Source organism: Stegostoma tigrinum, chromosome 9 (genome assembly GCF_030684315.1).
Source record: "Stegostoma tigrinum isolate sSteTig4 chromosome 9, sSteTig4.hap1, whole genome shotgun sequence".
NCBI classification, from domain to species: Eukaryota; Metazoa; Chordata; class Chondrichthyes; order Orectolobiformes; family Stegostomatidae; genus Stegostoma; species Stegostoma tigrinum.
In genome coordinates, this window is record NC_081362.1 from 20,693,425 (window position 1) to 20,714,568 (window position 21,144).

Consider the following 21,144-nt stretch of genomic DNA (forward strand, 5'->3'; position numbering starts at 1 on the left):
CGGTTGTAGTTACCTCCAGCTACAAAATTGGGTTTGAACCATGAAAATTGCCATCTGGTCATTACATTCTATGTAGTGACTTTGCTCTCCCTCAAATAAAAATTTAAAAGCTGCAGGCGGTGGAGAACAATGAATTTTATAGAAATAATATTGATGTAAATACCTGTTATAATTAAGGATTTATGGTACTCATTTGTATTCCAATACACTTAAAATTCAGTAGCAGTGACACCATTGTTAGTTACTCCAGTGACAAAGATTGCCAGATGTTTATTTCTTACTTAAAATATTTATTTGTCCTGTATCACAAGGATGAAAGTGTGACAAAGTCATACATTTTATATTTCTCCTGTTATGTGATACAAATACTTTGTTAGTAGCCCAAAGAACCAAAATCTCAAAATGCACCAACAGTCACCCCTTATGCAAAACAAATGTTTACAACTTCAGCATTTTTCTGGGAAAAGCTACATTCTGTTGAAGTGAAACTGGTAACGCTCACCTTAAAGTTCATGTTAAGATTTTGGCTGGTAAATGTTTAATAATGATGATGATCCACGAAGTCTGCAATTTTGTATGTGCAAAGTGTCAAACAGTAAAAATGTGACTTCCTTTACAAAGTTGTTTTAGTTCTGAGTTGTCAATAATATATCATTTATTAATAGATGCAGTAGGTTTTGCTTGTTACAATGATTCAAATTCTTGTGCATACATAATGTAGCTAGACCAAGCAGTTCACAATCATTTTCATCTTCCATTAGTGCTGACGAGGAAGTCTGAATTCAGTTGCCACTGTTTGGGAAGATAGTGCAAATGGCTGAGCAGTTTTTCCTCCAAGTTCTCGGGGCATCTGAATGTCACCATGGCAAAAACAAAAACATTTTCCCAGCTTCATTCTTACTGAGTGGTTATAAGTTTAACGATCATGTCAATGATGAGCGATCCCCTTGGACAAGTACACAAGTCCATATTGGGTTTCTTAATTTTATCCTCCAACAGCTGATCTAATTCCCAGCGAAGCTCTTTAACTAACTCAGCAATCTGGGTACAGTACAAGAGGAAGAAGAAACACTGGTTAAAAACAGCACACTTACATAGACACTGACATACATATGAACCTGGTAAAATGACTCAGCAAAAGACTGTTTAATCTAGCCTTTGTCTTGAGTCTTGTTGTGTGTCTTGAGCATCACAAGATAAGACACTTCCGAGCCACTGGGTGCCATGCAATTTACTGAAAGGGATGAAAACTCAGAAAAACTCCAGCCAATTAAGGGAAAGAGAATCCAAAAGAATGTCTGATCTCTTCGAACAATTGGAGCAAGCCTACACAATTTTAAAAGCTTAAGTGACCGGTTTATTTTCCAGCATTACCTGAAGAGTCCATTTGAACTCAACCTATAAATAACCAAGTTAAATGCAAGAGCTTATTTTACTGCTGTCTATTTAAAGAATGAAACAGCTCAAATGTATATACAATTCGTCCAATTCCCAACCATAATTCCAGTGAAGTCCACATTAGAGCTGAAGTGGAGTTGAAAACAACGTTAAATATTTGTTTGTAGGTCTGTTGTAGTTCCTGTTTGTAAGTTTGTAATACATTGAGTCAATGATACTGATTATTTTTGAGGATCTAAGGGAGGAAAGTGCAGGAACTCTGGAACAAATCTTCCAGATATCAGTGAATAGAGATGCCCCAAAGAAGACCTGTTGCTCCAAATTTTAAAAAAAACATCAAAAATGACCCAGGATACTACAAACCAGTGAAGTTGACAATTAGTACGTATAAAATTATGAAGATTTTTATTACAGATAAGTTCATGAAACACTTGTATCGTAGTAACATCATGATAAACAATATAGATCCATAAATGAGAAATCTTGCCATTCCAATTTACTGATTTTCTTGAGCATATAACAAAGAAGCATGCAGCATGTAATGAATTTGTACTTCGATCATATTTTTGACACAGATTCTCTGGAAAAACTAGTGCTGAAAATAAAGCAAGTGGGAATCAGTGAAAGTATTTTACGATGAATATGCAATGATACAATGGAGAAATGTTACCAGTGAGGTCCTACAGGGATTCCATTTTTCATAAGACCTATTCTTAAAATCTTTATTAATGATATGGAGCTCACAAACAATAGTTAAATTTGCAGATGATACAAAACTAATAGTACATTGCAAATCTCACAGGATAAGCCAAAAGAGGATTAACATGTACAGGCAGCAGATGTTAGGACGCAGAGCAGTGCGAGGTACTTCGTATGGAGACAAACATCAAGGAAGGAGTTAAGTAAAAGTACTTAAATAGAGATAAAAATTAGGTGTACAGAAAATGCATGGATATACTGGAACTCAAAAATGAAGCAATCATGACAATGAGTAAAGTCATTAGGTGTTGGAATTATTAATGGGCCATTATTGAAGTGAAACTGAGGCAACTTTACAAATCATTGGTTCGAGTGAACTTGGAATACTGTGTACAGATCTGTTTCCTACAGCCAAATGAATATTGCAGCTGTTGAAATGATATGGAAGATAGCAACCAGAATTATTGAGACAATGGAAGGATTAGAATACTAGCATGTAATACGAATCTGTTCTTTCTAGAAAAGGGAAGATTAGGAAGTGAACAGAAGTATGTTTTAGGATTCCAAAGGGATGGGATAATGCAGATCGTGATAAATGATTTCACCTTGTGCAAAACAGTAGGCTACAGTGGAGACAGTGAGAGCTTATGTGGAATTATAAAAACAGAAATATTACTCATGCAAAAGTAATAAATTTATGCAATTGGACACAAAGACAATTATTAATTCAAAAACAAATTAGATAATTATTTAAGAAAATAAAAGTTTGGATTTCAGTATCAGAGGAAGTTGGGGCACGACAAGTAGAAAGTGCAACATTGGGAGGGAAAAAGTAAATTTTGAACTCAAAGTCCTCTGGCACAGACTAATTTCCTTATTTTCTTCTCTGACTCTGTTGTGCACTAACTGAGAAGTTATTTGTATATTAGGGTTAAACATGGACAAAATATACAAGGTGCAGACTCAATTATCAAACATAATTCAGCTGCTTTATTAATTTTCTGCTCTGTACTGCACTGATCAGATTAATTGAACACCCAGGCTGAGATCCCCTTGAACTTTATCCCTACAACACTGTATAAGCAAGTTAGATACAAGGGTTAAAAAAATATTTCTATGTTTACAATGAGCAAATTCCCAGGTGAACACTGTACCATGAGTGCTCGTGGCAACAAAACATTCCAAAGAGATTTGGAGTCAGAAAGGATTCTGGAACAAGGAGGAAAGGCAGATACTGATGAGGAATGGGGCAAAACAGTACTAGGATAAGACTAAACAACCCTTGACTGGGCGAGTAATGTGACTGAGTATGAACATGTGTTTATATTTTTACAAATGAGACTGGACTTTGGATAATGTGATGCTAGATTTTTCTGTATTTCTGAGTTTTCATTCTAGTTAATCTTGTCTAGAATTGACTGTACTCAAGGCTTCTGTGGTCAGCCATTAGGAGTAACCACAACATCTGACATCACAAACAAGATATTCATCTTGAGCCATCGGAGTAGTGCTGTGCAAAGGTTGGAGGGAAGTTAATTTACCACCTTTCGCTAAGGCAAAGTACACACATTGATAGAATATGTCCAGGAGGACAAGAAACCTGCATTGGTAGAATTTTCACAGACATTATAATTGAGTCAAGATCCATGTTGGTAGAATTTTTTTTATAGGAAGGTGGAAGATTCCACTCTTGACTTGATTTGTTCTTGTCACATGTACCGAAGTACAGTGAAAAGCTTTGCTTTGCAAGAAGTACGGGCAGATCATAGCAAACAAGGACACACAAATCATAGGGTGCTTAGACAGAGTGAGGCATACAGGTTACAAGTGCACAGGATGTGTGCAAAGCAACATCAACATGATTTGAAGTTAAATAGTGCATTCAGTCTAATAATAACAGGTAAGAAGCTGTTTGTGAACCTGTTAGTGTGTGTGTTCAAGTTTCTGTATCTTCTGCCTGACAGGTGAGTTTATAGGAGAGCATTACCAGGGTGGGAGGGGTCCTTGATGATTCTGGCAGCCTTTCTACAGCAACAAGAAGTGTAAATGGAGTCCATTAATGGGAGGTTGGCTTCCGTGATGATCTGGGCTGTGTGCACAACCTTTTGAGGTTTTACAGCCCTGGGCAGAGCAGTTGCCATATCAGGCCATTATACACCCAGACAGTATGCTTTCTATGGTGCATCGGTAAAACATGGTGAGTATCCTTATGGTCATGGTGAATTTCCTAAGCCACCTGAGGAAGAGGCATTATTGTGCCTTCTTGACTGTTGCATCTATGTGGTAGGTCCAGGACAGGTTGTTGGTTATCATCACTTTGAGGAATGTGATGCTTTTGACCCTGTCCACCTCAGCTCTGTTGATGTAGATGGGGACGTGTCCTCCTCCTTTCTTCCTGAAGTCAATGATCAGTTGTTTTGCAGATATTGACAGAAAGCTTGTTTATCATTGCACCACGACACCAAGCTCTCTATCTGCTTTCTGTATTCTGACTCATTGTTGGTCTCATATCCGTCCTACCACGGTGGTATCATCAGCAAACTTGTAGATGGCGTTCATTCGGAATTTGACTACGTTGTCGTGTAATGTAGGGGGATGAAAACATATCCTTAAGAGGCTTCAGTGTTGAGCGCTACCATGGAGAAGGTGCAGTTGTCTATCTTCATTGATTGCGGTCAGCGGGTCAGGATTCTGACGATCCAGTTGCAGAGGATGGAGTCAAGACCTAGATCTCGGAGTTTTGAGATTAGTCTGGAGGAGATTATCGTGTTGAAGGCGGAGCTGTAGGCGATAAGTAGATGTCTGAAGTAGGTGTCCTTGTTACTCAAACATTCCAGGGATGAGTGTAGGGTAGGGAAATGGTGTTCGCTGTGGACCTGTTTCATCAGTAGGCAAATTGCAGGGGATTGAGGCAGGCTGGGAGGCTAGAGGTGATGTGGGCCATGGCCTGCCTCTCAAAGCACTTCGTGATTATGGAGGTCAGTGCCACTGGGCAGTAGTCATTCAGGCATACTGCATGTGCGTTCTTTGATACCAAGATAATGGTGGTCTTCTTGAAGCAGGTGGGGACTTCAACTTGCAGTAGGGAAGGAGGTTGAAGATGTCAGGAAATACCTCCGCCAGCTGATCTGCACAGGATCTAAGTGCACGGTCCAGGACTCTGCCTGGGTCAGTTGCTTTCCTTGGATTTACTCTCAGGAAGGCTGATTTGAAGTCTGAAGTGGTGATGGAGGGAACAGGTGCGTTGGGGCAGATGACACTGTGCTGCTGGTATTGTGCTCAAACTGGGCACAGGAAGCATTGAATGCATCAGGGAGGAATATGTTTTTTACTATCTTGCTCTGCTTCATTTTGTATCCTGTTATGTTGTGTAGGCCTTGCTACAGGTGGCGGGTGGTGGAATTTGTACAAGGATCATATCTGAACTAAATCATTGGTAGAATTCGCACAGGGGTGAGAAAATAGGGGACCAGGCTGGTGATGTATCCACTGTGTACAAGGAAATTTAAATGCAGTCAGGAAAGGAGGACAGAGTGGCCAATATGGACCTTGATTGGGGGTCAAAAGGTTCCATCACAAGGTTTATAGTGAAACAACAACTGAAAATAATTACAAAGATGTAGAAAGAACCCACATGGAAGCCATGGAGAACAAAAATATATGGTATACGTGTCAGAAGAAGGACAAAGGAAGATAATGATCATCACCAGTTTGTATCTGCATTTTTTCAGACTGATTAATGAAAGTATCTAACAAAATAAGAAAGAAACAGCAAGTCAGTGGCTGTGGTAGGCATTAATACTGATGAAAACGAGAGAGAAGTTGATGGGAAACTTGGAGGAGGAAACAGCCATACTAACAAATTACAACTGCCACTACACCACAGTGCAAGAAGGCACTAATTAACTATCAAAATCTAGCAGCGTTGTCAGAAGCGGGGCAAATCAAAAGTTGAAGTTTAAGTGCTTTAAATTTATGAAGCTAAGAAATAGTAGTCATAGATTGTACTTAAACAGGTGTTGAGTAATTCTCAAGTAAAACAGAGAGTTACAACACCATTAGAATATTCTAGAATGCAACCGATGGCTCATCAGAAAAGAAAGAAGCATTGGTACTAGAAGCTGCACTGGTAATTGGAGAAACATATGATGGACAACACAAGCATGCCCTTGATAGGGTTTCTAAAGAGATTCTGAAAGGAGCAATTGATTTAGAAACAAACCAAATACATCAGCCTATAGTGCACATTTGTATGCTTTGCAGCTGGATGAAGGACAAAAAAGAGCTACAGAACTTAATAAATGGGCTGCAAAGGAAAGTGATGACCAGCAGGGAAACATTGCTATCCTACACAATACAGCGTGTGGCATAAGAAAAGAATGGCTATTCGTCCCAACACAGGAATTGGATTTGTTCTGCAGACAGAGAATACTTCACTGTGTTTAGCTAAATTCAAACAGCCTCAGGCACAAAACCCAGTGAGAAGGGTGAAAAGGAGGGCACCCATCTTGGTGATTCACAGATAAGACTGCATTCAAGGTAGAGAACTCTCAGTAGGACATCTAACTGCACTTTTTGCTTTGAGGGGGGAGTGTTCTGAAAGGTGAAATCTAGATGCTTCTCAATTCTTCTTCTCTGACTCAAAGTTAGGTTGAAAACAATTCAGAAACAGCAGATTAGCACTGAGATCAAAGTGAGGCTCACTTCAGTGATATCGGTTGGTCAAACGTGTCACAAGTAATAATCTCACTTGTCAATTTATTTTTTCTCTAACCTGTATTATCTCAATAGTTAGCTGACTTTTGCTGCAATACAGTTCAACGGCCAAGTGGTTCTTTTGTGCCTGCCATAAGTGAACATCGTCTAGATGTGGGCATCAGTGCTTGCTGACAGACTATTAGACAGTTAGTATTACCAATCTCACTTCCGTTCTCACCCCGTGTACTTTCCAGGTTATGCATAGGACCACAACTTCCCCTTTCTACTCTAAAAGCAACGATAACAGTATTAATGTCCCAAAAGTTAACACCCTAGCCAGGTGAGTCAGCCAATTTCGCATAAACAATGATGGAATCCAGAGTCTTTCTATTCATACAGACCAGGTTTACAGCTGCAATGACTTGCAGATTGAGTTATTGATGGTGGAACTGTGTTCAATTTCAATCACAGAATGATTGTTTCAAAGAAATAAACAAATTACCCTCAACCAACAGAAGAAAATAGCCCTATACCTGAGGAGAAGCTGCAGCAAATCGAATCCATCCATCGTCGAGACAGATGATGAACTGCCCTCTCTCAAGTTCCACACTGACCTGGCCACCCCCAAACAGCACCAGGGGGTAGACAGAAACCATGCTGCAGTCTCGCAGGAAAACTCTGCTGGTTTTCACCTTCTCATGGTATACCAAATAAGGACTTTCGAAGTGCCGGACCTAGGATCCAAACATATTGAATGATTTTATATCCATTTTCTCTGTACAGGCAGTCTGTTGGAAATGCATTATTTAAGTAAAAAAAAGTTGATCATTATAAGCTTAAGGGCTCTGAATTTGGTGAAGATTTAATTGCACTGCAGTGTTAAAAAACTCACATTTGTACAACACTTTTTATGATCTCCTGACATTCAAAAGCACTTTACAGCTCATGAACTGTTATTGAGTTGTAGTCAGAATAATGTAATGTACACCATATTGTAAGAAACTTGGTAACCAATTTGTACACAGAAAAGCCTCAAAGACAGCAATAAGTTAACTTTTTCTTCCTCAGAGAGACGAGGCCCTTGGTGTGAAATCTCAACCAAAAGACAGCATCTTGAACAACGGAGACTTCCTTCCAGTACTAGACTAGAAATGCCAATGTTTCCACAGTGAGGGCTGAACACACAACTTTCTGACATTGAGGCAACTTAGCTACCACTAAGCTACAGCTGACATCTGAAGCACTGATGTTACAGGGTTCTGTAATGGGCAATTTAGCATGGCCAATCCACCTAACCTGCACATCTTTGGACTGTGGGAGGAAACCGGAGCACCTGGAGGAAACCCACGCAGACACAGGGAGAATGTGCAAACTCCACACAGACAGTCGCCTGAGGCGGGAATCGAACCCGGGTCCCTGGTGCTGTGAGGCTGCAGTGCTAACCACTGAGCCACCGTGCCGCCCACAAAGTGGCATGCAATATGTAGTTCATGGTCATTTTTGCAAGTAGAACATAAATGTTCTGCCAGAGCGGTCACCCAGTCTACGTTTTGTTTCCCCAATGTAGTAGTCTCCTCTCAAGATTTCTCAAGACTCTAAACTATCATCTACTCCCTACCCCACCCACCTCCCTATTTTCTGCATATAAACCGATGTTTGCCCAGCCACCATCAGTTCTGAGGAAGGGTCACCGGACCTGAAACGTTAACTCTGTTTTTTCATTCATATATACTACTAGACTTGCTGAGCTTTGCTGGAAACTTTGTTTTTGACTCCTCTTTGGAACTGAGGAACTGAAGAGCAGTAATTGAATGCAAAAAATGTTGACCCTTTCCCACATATATTACCAGATCTGCTGAGTTTTTTCCCCCTGTAAAGACACTACAGTTTTCTGGACTGCGTATTTGTAAACAAAAGGGAAATCAAACTGATTAGCAAGTTATTTGTGTAGTTAACTCCTCTTCAGTTTACTGCTGGTTATGAAGAGATCCACCGATATTTTAAGAAAAAGCCTTTTAAGATAAATTGACCCAAATTACCTGTACAAAGGATGGCTATTTAGCCCATGCTGTTTGAAAGAGATCCCCAATTAGCTTCATTCCACAGTGTTTTTTAAAAATGCTTTTAATTCTTTTTTTCTTTGACGTATTTTCTAAGATACTGTCTTTTGGTTGAGACTTCTAAAAACCCATTCCATTATTATTTCTACTCGGGTTTTTGTAATGTCCTTTGGTCAATAATGTTTCTCCCAAGTGCCTTTCCTCCTCCCTCTTTAGTAAACTTGTTACCCTCATCTGTCTTTTCGTTGCCTCCATATTTGTCTATTTAGAAGTTCTGGATAAATTCTCCATTTTCCATCCTCTGTAAAGTTTCAGTTCACTCAGATCTCTGCTGCCTGTTTCCTAACTCACACCAACTCCTGTTCAACAATTACTGCTTTGGCAGCTGACATACACTCACACTCAAAGCAGCAGAGTCTTAAATTTAAAACTCACATCTTTATGTTCGGAGTGGGAGAGATCTGAATGTTCTGTATGTAGCGGTCATTGTGGTTGGGGCCAAACTGGGAAGGCCTGAATGTAGACTGTAGTCCATTGGGGATGATCCGGTACTGAGAAAGGCAATGTGGCTGTAGTACCTAGTCTTTATATTCAGTATTCATCATTTGGATTAATTCCCCCACTACCATAACCCTTAAGTACACTGCTTTCATCCAAACCTGGTCTCTTCTGCAATGCATCGTTCATTTTCAATAGCTCGTTGTTGGCTAGGATTTATTATAAAGGATCTGAATACTGAATATTTAGAATATAATTACCTGGTGGGACAGAGTCAACATGCATATATGAAGGAGAAATTGTTTTTGACAAACCTGATAGGAGATTTATTTTTGAGGATGTTACAAGTAAACTCAATAAGGAGAAGCCAGTGGACATGGTGTATTTGAATTGTCTGAAGACTTTTGATAGAATGTCACAAAACAGGTAAATGAATAAAATTTAAAGCACCTTGGAATGGGATAATACACTAGCATGGACTAAGAATTGGCTAATAGGCAGAAAGCACAGAGTAGGAATAAATGAGTTATTCTCAGATTGGCAGGCTGTCACCAGTGCGGCCTCATCTATAATTTAGAAGTGGGACCAACTGAGAAAATTTAATAGATTGACATCTCAAATTGTGGATATGTTTTATGTGAAAAGGTTGCACAGGCTTAATTTGTGTGTGCTAAAGTTGAGAAGGGTAAGGAGCATTTTGAATCCGAGGCATCTTGAGAGAATAGATGTAGACAGGATATTTACTCTTATGGGGAAAATCTACAACTAGAGGTCAGTGTTTAAAAATCACTGGTCACTCATTTAAAAGAGATGTAGTGAATTTTGTTTCTGTCAGATGATTATGCATCTTTGGAATTTTGTTCCTGAACAGTGGTGAAGCAATATCCTTGAATATTTTTAAGGTATAGATGTTAAGCAAGGTAGTGAAAGATCAGGTGCATGCATGAATGCAGATTTGAGGTTAAAATCAGATTAGCTGTGACCTTATTAAATGCAGAACATGCTAGAGGAACATTATAAAAATGGGTTATGATTGCTCCTATGTCCTAAGCTCTGGAAATTACTGCTTAACCCTCAATGTTTCTATCTCCTCCTTTATGGTACTGTATAAATACTTACCTCTTTAACCAAGTCACTTTGACTTACTCACTTGGGTCTACAATGTCCTTACGTGGCTTGGTTTGGTCTGAGTACACTCCAGTGTCTGAGAACCTTTTACTACATTAAAAATGTGTTAAATAAACATGAATTATTGTCGATGTTGCTGATTTTTAAGGTCAACTGCAAAAGCTGCTCAAGGCTAAAGAATTATCCAATGCATCAGGAAATGATGACAGTTATCAGTTTGCGTTTAGTTAGTATTCCTCATATCAAATTCAGGACCTGGCCTCAATCACGAGACTTGCACTTTTTGAATTGTACCTCTATTCTTCCAAATATTTCAATGCAAAAAGCAATATTCATGGATAAGTGTGGTTAAGGGTCACAACATGAAACCCTTTAGATGCTACCTAGCCCATTCAATTTTTATCTCTGTAATGAAGAAGTGTAAACTGAGCAAAGCTGGCCACAGAAACAAATGCTCTGAGCTCACATCTGGGCACATCGTACAGCAATTTGAACTCAACTGACACAGAAGACGATACAGCATGGTCCCAGTTTTCACTTTCACAATCTTGTGAAAGGAATAATGACTTACAAGAAATTTATCCCTCACGGAATGTAAAAGATTCCACAGTAATATTCTTGAGGAGAAATGGGAAGTTCTCCCCAGTGTCTGACAAATATTTATCCCTCAAAGCATAGAAACATAGAAGATAGGAGCAGGAGGCAGCCATTCGTCCCTTAACGCCCGTTGCATCATTCATCACGATCATGGCTGATTGTCAACTCAATAGCCTAATCCCGCTTTCTCACCATAACCTTTCATCCCATTTGCCCCAAGTGCTATATTTAGCTGCCTCTTGAATACAGTCAATATTTTCGCATCAACTACTTCCTGTGGTAATGAGTTCCACAGGCTCACCACTCTTTGGGTGAAGAATTGTCTCCTCATCTCTATCCTAAATAGCCTACCCTGAATCCTCAGACTGTGATCCCTGGTTCTGGACAAGTCCACCATCGGGAATATCCTCCCTACATCTCCCCTGTCTAGTCCTGTTAGAATTTTATAAGCCTCTATAACAGCACCCCCTCCTCATTCTTCTAAACTCCAGTGAAAACAATCAAACTAGTCAATCTCTCATGTCAGTCTTGCCATCCCCGGAATCAGCCTGGTAAACCTTTACAGTACTCTGCTGAGAGCAAGAGCATCCTTCCTCAGAAAAGGAGACCAAAACTGCTCACAATATTCTAGGTGTGAGCTCACCAAGGCCCGATATAACTGCAAGAGCACATCCCTGGTCCTGTACTCAAAACTTCTTGCAATAAAGGCCAACATACCATTTGCCTTCCTTACCACCAGCTGCACCTGCATGCTTATCTTCAGCAACTGGTGCTCAAGGACATTCAGGTCCTGCTACACACTACCCTCTCCCAATTTACAGCCATTCAGGCAGTAATCTGCCTTCTTGTTTTTTAGATTAGATTAGATTAGATTCCCTACAGTGTGGAAACAGGCCCTTCGGCCCAACAAGTCCACACCGCCCCTTGAAGCATCCCACGCAGACCCATCCCCCCCATAACCCACACACCCCTGAACACTATGGGCAATTTAGCATGGCCAATCCACCTAGCCTGCACATCTTTGGACTGTGGGAGGAAACCGGAGCACCTGGAGGAAATCCATGCAGACATGGGGAAAATGTTCAAACTCCACACAAATAGTCGCTGCTTCCAAAGTGAATAACTTCCCATTTATCTAAATTATACTGCATCTGCCACTGATTCGCCCACTTACCCAACCTGTCAAGATCATGCTGAAGGATTTCTGTATCCTTGTCACAGTTCACCCTTGCATCGAACTTGGTATCATCTGCAAACTTTGAGACATTACATGTTGCTCCTTCTTCCAAATCATTAATATATATTGTGAATAGCTGGGGTCCCAGAACTGATCCCTGTGGCATTCCACCAGTTACTGCCAGCCAATTTGAAAAGGACCTATTAATTCCTACTCATTATTTCCTCTCCACCAACCAGTTTTCTATCTATCACAATACACTTTCCCCAATCCTATGCACTCTAATTTAGCACAATAATCTCTTATGTGGGACCTGTCAAACACTTCCTGTAAGTCCAAATATACCATATCAACTGGCCCCCCTTGCCAACTCTACTAGTTACATCTTCATAGGATTCCAATAGATTTGTCAAACATGATTTCCTCTTCATAAATTCATGCTGACTCTGTATGATCCTGCCACTGCTTTCTAAATGCTCCACTATAATGTCCTTGATAGTGAATTTGAGAATTTTCCCCAGAACCAACGTTAGGCTTACTGGTCTATAATTCCCTGTTTTCCCTCCATCTCCCTTTTTGCATTTTGGAGTAACATTAACTGCCTTCCAACCTGAATCCTGGAAGATGCCCACCAATGCATCTAGTATCTTAGGGCCACTTCCTTTAAGTACTCTGAGATGTACATTATCAGGCCCTGGAGATTTATCTGCCTTCAATCCCGTCAATTTCCCCAGCACTATTTCTCTACTAATACTGACCTGCCTCAACTCTTCCCTCTCACTAAATCTTGCATTCTCCAACATTGCTGGTATCTGATTTGTGTCCTCTTTTCTGAAGACAGAACCAAAGTAAGTATTCAGTTGCTCAGCTGTTCCTTTGTCTCCAAATATACATTCCCCCATTTCAGACTGTAGGAGACCTACATTTGTCTTCACCAATCTCTTTTTCTTCACGCACCTATAGAAACTATTAGTATCAGTCTTTATGTTCCCTGCAAGCTTACTTGTATACTGTATTTTCCTCTTCTTAGTCAATCCCTTGGTCCTCCTTTGCTGAATTCTAAACTGCACCCCTAATCTTGCTTCTTCCTTGGATCAATTACTAACTCTAATTTCCTTTGTAAGCCATGGATTGATCCTCCTACCCATTTTGCTTTTGTGCCAGACAGGAATAAACAGTTGTTGCAGTTTCCCCAGGTGTTCCTTGACTGTTTGCCATTGCCTATCCATAGTCATCTCTAAGTGACTCTCCCCAGTTTATCAAGGCCAACTCACACCTCAGATCTTCATAGTTTCCTTAATTAAGATACAGCACTCTAATCTCTGAATCAACTACCTCACTCTGTATCTTGATTAAAAATTCTACCATGTTATGGTTGGTCATCCCCAAGGGGTCTCACACAACTAAACTGGCAATGATTCCCTTCATGTTATACAGTACCCAGTCTTAGATGGCATGCTCTCTAGTTGCTTCCTCCACATATTGGTCAAGAAAACCAACCCAGAAACACTCCAGGAATTCCTGTTCTACAACAGTGTGGCTAATTTGATTTGCCTAATCTATGTGCAGATTAAAATCACCCATGATCACTGATATTCCCTTATCACATGCATCTCTAATTTCCTGTTTAATGCATTCCCCAACATCACCACTGCAGTTTGGGAGTCTATATATGACGGCGACCAATGATTTTTGCGTCTTGGTATTTCTCAACTCTACCCATACAGACTCCACATTGTCAGAGCTAATATCCTTTCTCACTACTGTGTTAATTTCCTCTTTAACCAGCAATGCCGCTCCATCACTTTTTCTGCTTTGCCTGTCCTTCCCAAATACTGAATACCTGGGACATGCAGTTCCCATCCCTGGTCACCCTGCAGTCATGCCTTCATAATCCCAATGAGATCACACCCGTTTCTATCTATCTGCGCAATTAGTTCATCCACTTTACTGCAAAAGCTCTGCACATTACAGTACAAAGCCTTTAAGTTTGTCTTTTTAACATTGTATGTCTCGCCCTTATTTTTCTCAATGGCCCTGTTTGAATTTTGACGCTGGTTTCTCTGCATATCACTTTTCTTATTCCCCTTTCTACCTTTTGTTTTTGCCCTCGCTCCTTCTCTAACTCCTTACATACATTGCCATCCCGTGGCATATTAGTTTAAACCCTCCCCAACTGCTCTAGCAAACACTCCTGCTAGGACATCAGTTCCTGCCCTGCCCAGGTGTAACCAGTCCAATTTGTACAGCTCCCACCTCCCCATATCCAGTCCCAATGCCCCAAGAATCTGAAACCCTCCCCCTGACACCATCTTTTCAGCCACCCATTCATCCAATATATCCTGTCATTTCTACATGGCGCCGGGCGTAATCCTGAGCTCACTACCTTTGATGAAGGGTCTAGGCCCGAAACGTCAGCTTTTGTGCTCCTGAGATGCTGCTGGGCCTGCTGTGTTCATCCAGCCTCACATTTTATTATCTCACTACCTTTGAGGTTTGATTTCTTAACTTTCTTCCCAGCTCTCTGTATTCATCACAAAATCAGATTATATCACCAGTGCTGTTTGTGACACTACCACAGTGGACAAAAATTGTCTGCCATTTTCTCTACACTTCAACAGTAACTACACTATAAAAATATTTTATTGTATTTTAACTGTTTTGTGGATTTAAAAGGTGCTTTGTATTCAAGTTATATTTGTTCATCAATCCAGCAGATTATCAGATTTTAGAAAAGTCACATATGCTTTGAAAAAAATCACTCAAGTTCACTAACTGTAGTACTTGACTCAGACAAAGGAGAAAGTGTAACATCGTGTCCTGGGTAACTTGACGGACTCTGTTTAACTTCACAAAATGCTCTTAGTACCTGTCAAAGATACAACATTGTTGTAATTACTTGTACCTATTCAATTAGCAGAGACTAGGGAATCCAGCATTGTTATCTTTAGACTAGAGAGGGTTAAGAAGATTGAAAGGTATTCAAAATTATGTGCAATTTTGAGAAGGTAAATAAGGAGGAATTAATTCTAGTGGGTAGCTAGAGGGGACAAATTTTACATAACAAACAAAAGGGGAGTTGAGGATACTTATGTATTTTAAATGCAAACAGTTATGATCTGGAAATGCAGTGCCTTAAAGAGTGGTGGAAGCAAAATCAAAGGTAATTTTCAAGAGTGTTGAATAAATATTCAAAAGAAAAATGTTTGCAGAACCATAGGGAAAGAGCAAGGATAAAGATTGGAAATATCATTGAAAGTGTCATCACAGGCAGGATGGGATAAACAGCCTCTGCTGTGTTATAAGATTTTAAGATTGAATTTACGACAGTTTTAAGTAATGCCAATATTCATTTGGCTAATGTCAAACAGCTCAAAGAGATGGTGAGGTAATTAATAACAGTCTCACACAATCATAGCAGTGTTAGGGCACAGAAGGACAACACTTGGCCCATTGTGCCTCCATTTGACTCTTCAAATGAGCAACATTACCCTTGCCAATCTCCTGCTTTACCCCCATAGGGCAGCAGGATATCAACAGAAGATCTTCCCTAGCCTGATTTATGCCCTGTAGATTGATCTTTTCTTGTTGGTTGTTATACCACCTTTCACAAGGAAATATCCATACATACTGACCTGATAGTTCACTGAAGAAGGATGGATGTGGACATTTCCATCATTCTTTGTGATGAAGTGCAACTCTTCTGGCTTTGGTAGCACTTTTAGTGTACCAGACATCGTCTTCGCATACTTACTCTGAGGAGTGGTCACCTAAATATAACAAAAATGAAGCTTTCAGGTTGATCTGTACCGTTTAATGCATATCACAACCTTTTTCCAATGTTCAGTCTGCCCTAATGAAGACACGGGATTCTGATGGAGAACAGTTTCACAGAATCCCTATAGTGTGGAATCAGGCCATTTGGCCCATCAAGTTCACACCAACCATCTGAAGAGCATCCCGCCCAGACCCACCCTATCCCTGTAACTCTTCATTTCCCATGGCCAAACCACCTAACCTACACATCTTTGGGCTGTGGGAGGAAATCGGAGCACCTGAAGAATACCCACACAGATGTGGGGAGAATGTGGAAACTCCACACAGCCGATCAACCAAGGGTGGAACTGAACCCGGGTCCCTGGCGCTGTGAGGCAGCAGTGCTAACCACTGAGCCACTGTGGTACCCCATGCTGATTTGCTTATTAACTGTATCAATTGTAACAAATTTACTATAAGGGTGAAATAAAACCACCTGAAAATCATAACTTGTCTCCACCTTTAGTTATGATGTGGAGGTGTGTGTGTTGGACTGGGGTGGGGAGTCAGAAAGCACACAACACCAGGTTATAGTCCAACAAGTTTATTTGTTTTCAACGTGTTTTCAAATAAACCTGTTGGATTATAACTTGGTGTCCTGTGACCTCCGACTTTGTCCACATTTATCAGTAATTTTTGGTTCCAGATATTCAAACTGAGAGATCATCAAAGTAATCTTTTGATCAAAAAAAAACTGGTTTGAAAATTCACATCTTCATTTCACTTGTACTGTTTAGACTAAATGACACATGAACAATTATTAGTTCCCTTTGAACTAGCCTGATATTAAGTTTTATCTTTGGCAACCATTTCAAGGTTTTGAGTTTGCACTCTTTAAAGAAAACCTTAATTGGAACATAATAAACCAACTTCAAAAAAGTTTTTTTAATAATCTCATTCTTTTTTCCCCCCATTTGCTTTGCCTACAAGATGTTTGAATTGCTGACAACTTCTGCTTGGATCCAACAGATTAATTCAATGCTTGAAACTGCAATATTGCACATATTCCTCTGTGTATTTTAATGATGGTCATTAGTGTTTGGCAGAAGAATAACAGCAACCATCAGTACGTTATTTGTTTATTTACACCTGCTCCATTTGGTTGGTTTGTTAAATGATAGGATACACATACTTTACACAGAAGATCACAGCAAAGTTATTCATTGAGAACAAAAAAAACTTTCTGCAAATAGCCTTAAAAACCATGCTGTCCTCATCTCATTTATTTACACAAAGGCTATCATTCCTTGGTGACCTGACACAGACCTTTGGAGACCCATCTATAATGAAAATAAATCTGCTAGGTCACTAAACACTTAAACTCTCTTTAAAAATGTAGAAGTCTTAAAAAGCAGGGATTTTAGCCCATTAATTTGCCATTTGTCAGCAAGATTGCCCAAGTTGCATAATTTATTTTCTCATCGGAAACATAACAACACTGAAATCTTAAATATCTCACATTGCCCCCTCAAGTCAATTGACATGCCTACTGCTTTAAGTTCTCATCAAGAAAGCAAAGTTTTATACTGGGTAAGTTTTAAGTAGTCTTTTTTCATCAAGGTAAAAATGAGAGTATGCCACCCCCTGGTTGTTCTGCCCAGTAATAAGTCAATGTAGCCTGATTGTCATGGGAATAGGGAACCCTAGAAGGTGCTATTAAAATTCATATGCTACCTGATACCAGACAACTAAGGAGGCAAGGGTGGGAGGGAGACAGAGAGGGACACAGAGCACGCGCACAAATGTAAGAGAGAGTGAAAAAGTGAGATAGAGAACGATGGAGAGAGCACACGAGAAAGAGAGCATGCATGAGAGGGAGTGCGAGAGGGACAGAGATGTTGGGGTACGGAAAAGACAGAGATAGACAGGGAGGAGAGGTTGCATTTTGGGAGGGAAAACTAAGGCAAATGTAGGAGAGAGCGAGTGCAGGTGGAGGACTGAGCAGAATGGGGAAGCGAGTGCTGGAAAGGACAGCATGTGAGAGAACACGGGGTTAGGGTGAGTGCCGGGGTAAGGGATTGAACATGGGGTGGGTCAGGGTGGAGAGAAAACAGATCAAGAGAGGGTGAGCATGGGGAGGGGTGAAGCAAGCTTGGGGAATGGGGGTAGCAAGGGAGAGGAGATAAGATGACACTATGTGACGTTGAAATGAAGTAAGCTCACATGAAACTAACACAAGTACAGATCAGTTGAACCAAATATTCTTTTAGACAGTACATATAAACATTGGACAATGGGATGGATGTCTGCATTTGCAATTTGTTACATAATGGGAAGGAAGAAATTCCCATGACATACTGCAGACAACAGGACAGACACCTTTCCTTCAGGAAGTGACAAAAATAAAACCTGTCATTGTCAGTGGATATTGCACACCTCCTGGAGATCAACTATAGAACAGCAGAGATTTGGAAGTCGCACAAACTTCTCATCAAGCTTAAAAAGAAATGATAAAGTTTTCATGAAGGCTGAAAGAGAGTAGAAGCAACTAGCTGTAAATTACAAGAGAAAAGGAAAGGATTGACAAGTTGCCATTTAAGATTACACTTTACAATGAAGTGGAAGAGAAAACAAATTGACAGAGACGTAGAATGACTATGTTCTGGTCAGTTCCTGTACAAGCGATAGTTTGATTGTACGTTCAGAGCCCTCAACTCTTCTGAGTTGAAACAGCCCACGAGAAGGCTACATGCTTCATTCATCTAACTGATTGATCTGTACCTCAACTACATGTACCCAATTGTAGCTTATATTCTCTTGACATCTTTACCCAACAACTGTCAAAATCCTCTATATAACACAAAGTAAAGCACAAAGCTCCTCAAATATCCCAAATCGAGGCTGATTGGTCTCTAAACTCTCCTTGGATTAGCAATCTGTACTTAATACTGTTACCTATAAAAATCTATCTTAGTTTTGAAAATTTCAACTGATCTAACCTTAACAGTCAAATAAGAAAGACAGTTTCAGATTTCCTGTATCCTAACTGAAAATGTACTTCACACGTGAACCCTGAACAGCCTGGCTCTAATTTTAAGGTTATGCCTCCCTACTCTTGATTTGTCCATCACAAGGTGATAGTATCTCCATATATACGCTATCAAATCTTTTATCATTTTAAATGTCTTATTTTCCCAAATTCAAAATGATACAACACAGGTTTAAACTGTCCTCATAATTTAACTGTTTTAACCCTTGTATCATTCTGGTGAATCTTCACTACATCTTTCCAAGGTGCAAAATCCACAACTTAATTTAGTTTTCTGGATGGGGTTTAACCAATAATCTGTACAACTGCAGCAGAATGTCCTTTGGTTTCTTTTATTCTTGAAATAACAGCCAACATTAATCATTTTTCATTGCTTTTCACTGTTTACTCTTAATAATTTAATAATATCTTAATAATGTTTACTTGCACTCCCAAGTCTCCTTGCTCCTCTAGAGTCCCTAGATCTTACCATTTACAAATACTCTAATATTCTCTAAGGAACACCACTCTCAAGTCTCTGATTTCTCTCCACTGATGCTGCCAGACCTCCTGAGCTATTCCAGCAATTTCTGTTTTTGACTGTCAAGTTGAGTTTTGATTGTTGTTAGCTTCCATTCTTCATATTATTGAAAAAAAATTAGTAAGGACTACAAAGTTATCAAAAATTTTTGTACATGTGAAATCCCACTCGCTATTCATTAGCTCCTGGCAGAAAAGATTTCTCTGCTTAGAGCTATCTTGTGGAATTAGAAATCAGAGGGTACAGCAGCTTTTCTCAGCACAAATTAAAACAAAAGAAAAAATTCCAAGAAATGGGTAGTTGAAGTGTTAGTATCCTTTTAAACAGAAGACACCCAGATGCCATAAGTGAAGAAAGCTGAGCTCCTTTTCAATATTACCTAGTTAGGGCAGAGTCAAAATGCAAGTGAAATCCAAAGAGTTCTGAACTGACCTGGACAACGTTTGGGTAGAGGGCAGCACACAATATTGCTGAAATTAGCTTCATGTTTTCTGCATTGGAGTTTGCCTGAAATAAAAGAACAAAATCACAGATCAGAGCCAGATGTAGCCAGGTAACTAAAAACAACCAAGAGGTTAAAAAAATTGCATTTACTTTAATAACTGAAATCCAACTTATAGCTATAATTAGTCATCCCGTGGCCTAAAAACAGTAGAAACCTTTCCATTTCTTTCCTCTCATCCCTTTGTTAACAATGTGACAATTATTGTTTCAAGTTGGTTTCTCAGATAACACTCCTCAGTACCTGGTCTGAGAGATTTCTGGTGGGTGAGCTTGCTCAGTATGGGTTTGATTGACATGTATTTCCAGCAGAACTCAGCTGGAAGTGATAGGTAGGGTTAAGCTAATCTTTCCCCACCCAATTACTGTTTCTTATAACAGTCCTGATGGACTAAAATGTAGAGTGCATCTGTGAACTTCCTCTGCAGTGCTGCAAACCAGTTTGTCACCTACTAATTCATTAGGAGGGCGGGAAGGGAGGGCAATAGGAGCAAAACTTATTTAATTAAAACCATCCATGAGATGTGGGTGTTGCTGGCAGTCCAGCATTTATTACCCATCCCTAGTTTCCTTTGAGAAGGTGGTGGACTCCCTTCTTGAACCACTGGAGTCCATGTGCTGTCGGTAGACCATAATGTTATTTAGGGAGGGAACTGCAGGATTTTTGACCGAGTGACCTTGAAGGAACAGTGGTGAATTTTCAAGACAGGATGTGGGTGACTTGCAGAGTCACTTGTAGGTGCTAGTTTTCCCATTTATCTGCTGCCCTGGTCCTCCTAGATGGAAGTGATTGTGGATTTAGATAATGCTGTTTAGGAAGCTTTGGTGAATTAGGAATCATTGTGACAGGACAGAATAATATAAAAACGAAAAGGGTGAAGAAATTTGAGGTAAGTTTTAAAATTGTCAAGATCTTAAATCTTCTGTCTATTAGCATCAAAGGTGTCTAATAAACGTAAACAGTTCACAAGTGCAAGGATCAATATTTTCTTCAAACCATTTCAATGTTTTTGAAGTGAAGCTGGATACCTAATGGAGCGAGGGAACAGATGATGTAAACATT

At 39.8% G+C, this 21,144-nt stretch overlaps 1 protein-coding gene across 7 annotated transcripts in view; it reads right to left on the minus strand.

Annotated features, from left to right (window-relative positions):
• Positions 1-255: 255 nt before the first annotated feature.
• Positions 256-21,144, minus strand: part of dhx57 (DEAH (Asp-Glu-Ala-Asp/His) box polypeptide 57) — a 118,437-nt gene continuing 97,548 nt past the window's right edge. For all 7 annotated transcript variants that reach the window (XM_048536123.2, XM_048536125.2, XM_048536124.2 and 4 more), the window contains exons 21-24: positions 20,013-20,087; positions 15,891-16,025; positions 7,329-7,529; positions 256-1,041 (exon numbers count right to left, since the gene is read on the minus strand). In XM_048536123.2, coding sequence (XP_048392080.2) covers positions 898-1,041; positions 7,329-7,529; positions 15,891-16,025; positions 20,013-20,087 — 555 coding nt within the window. In that variant the 3' untranslated portion in view covers positions 256-897. The remainder of the gene's footprint in view (positions 1,042-7,328; positions 7,530-15,890; positions 16,026-20,012; positions 20,088-21,144) is intronic.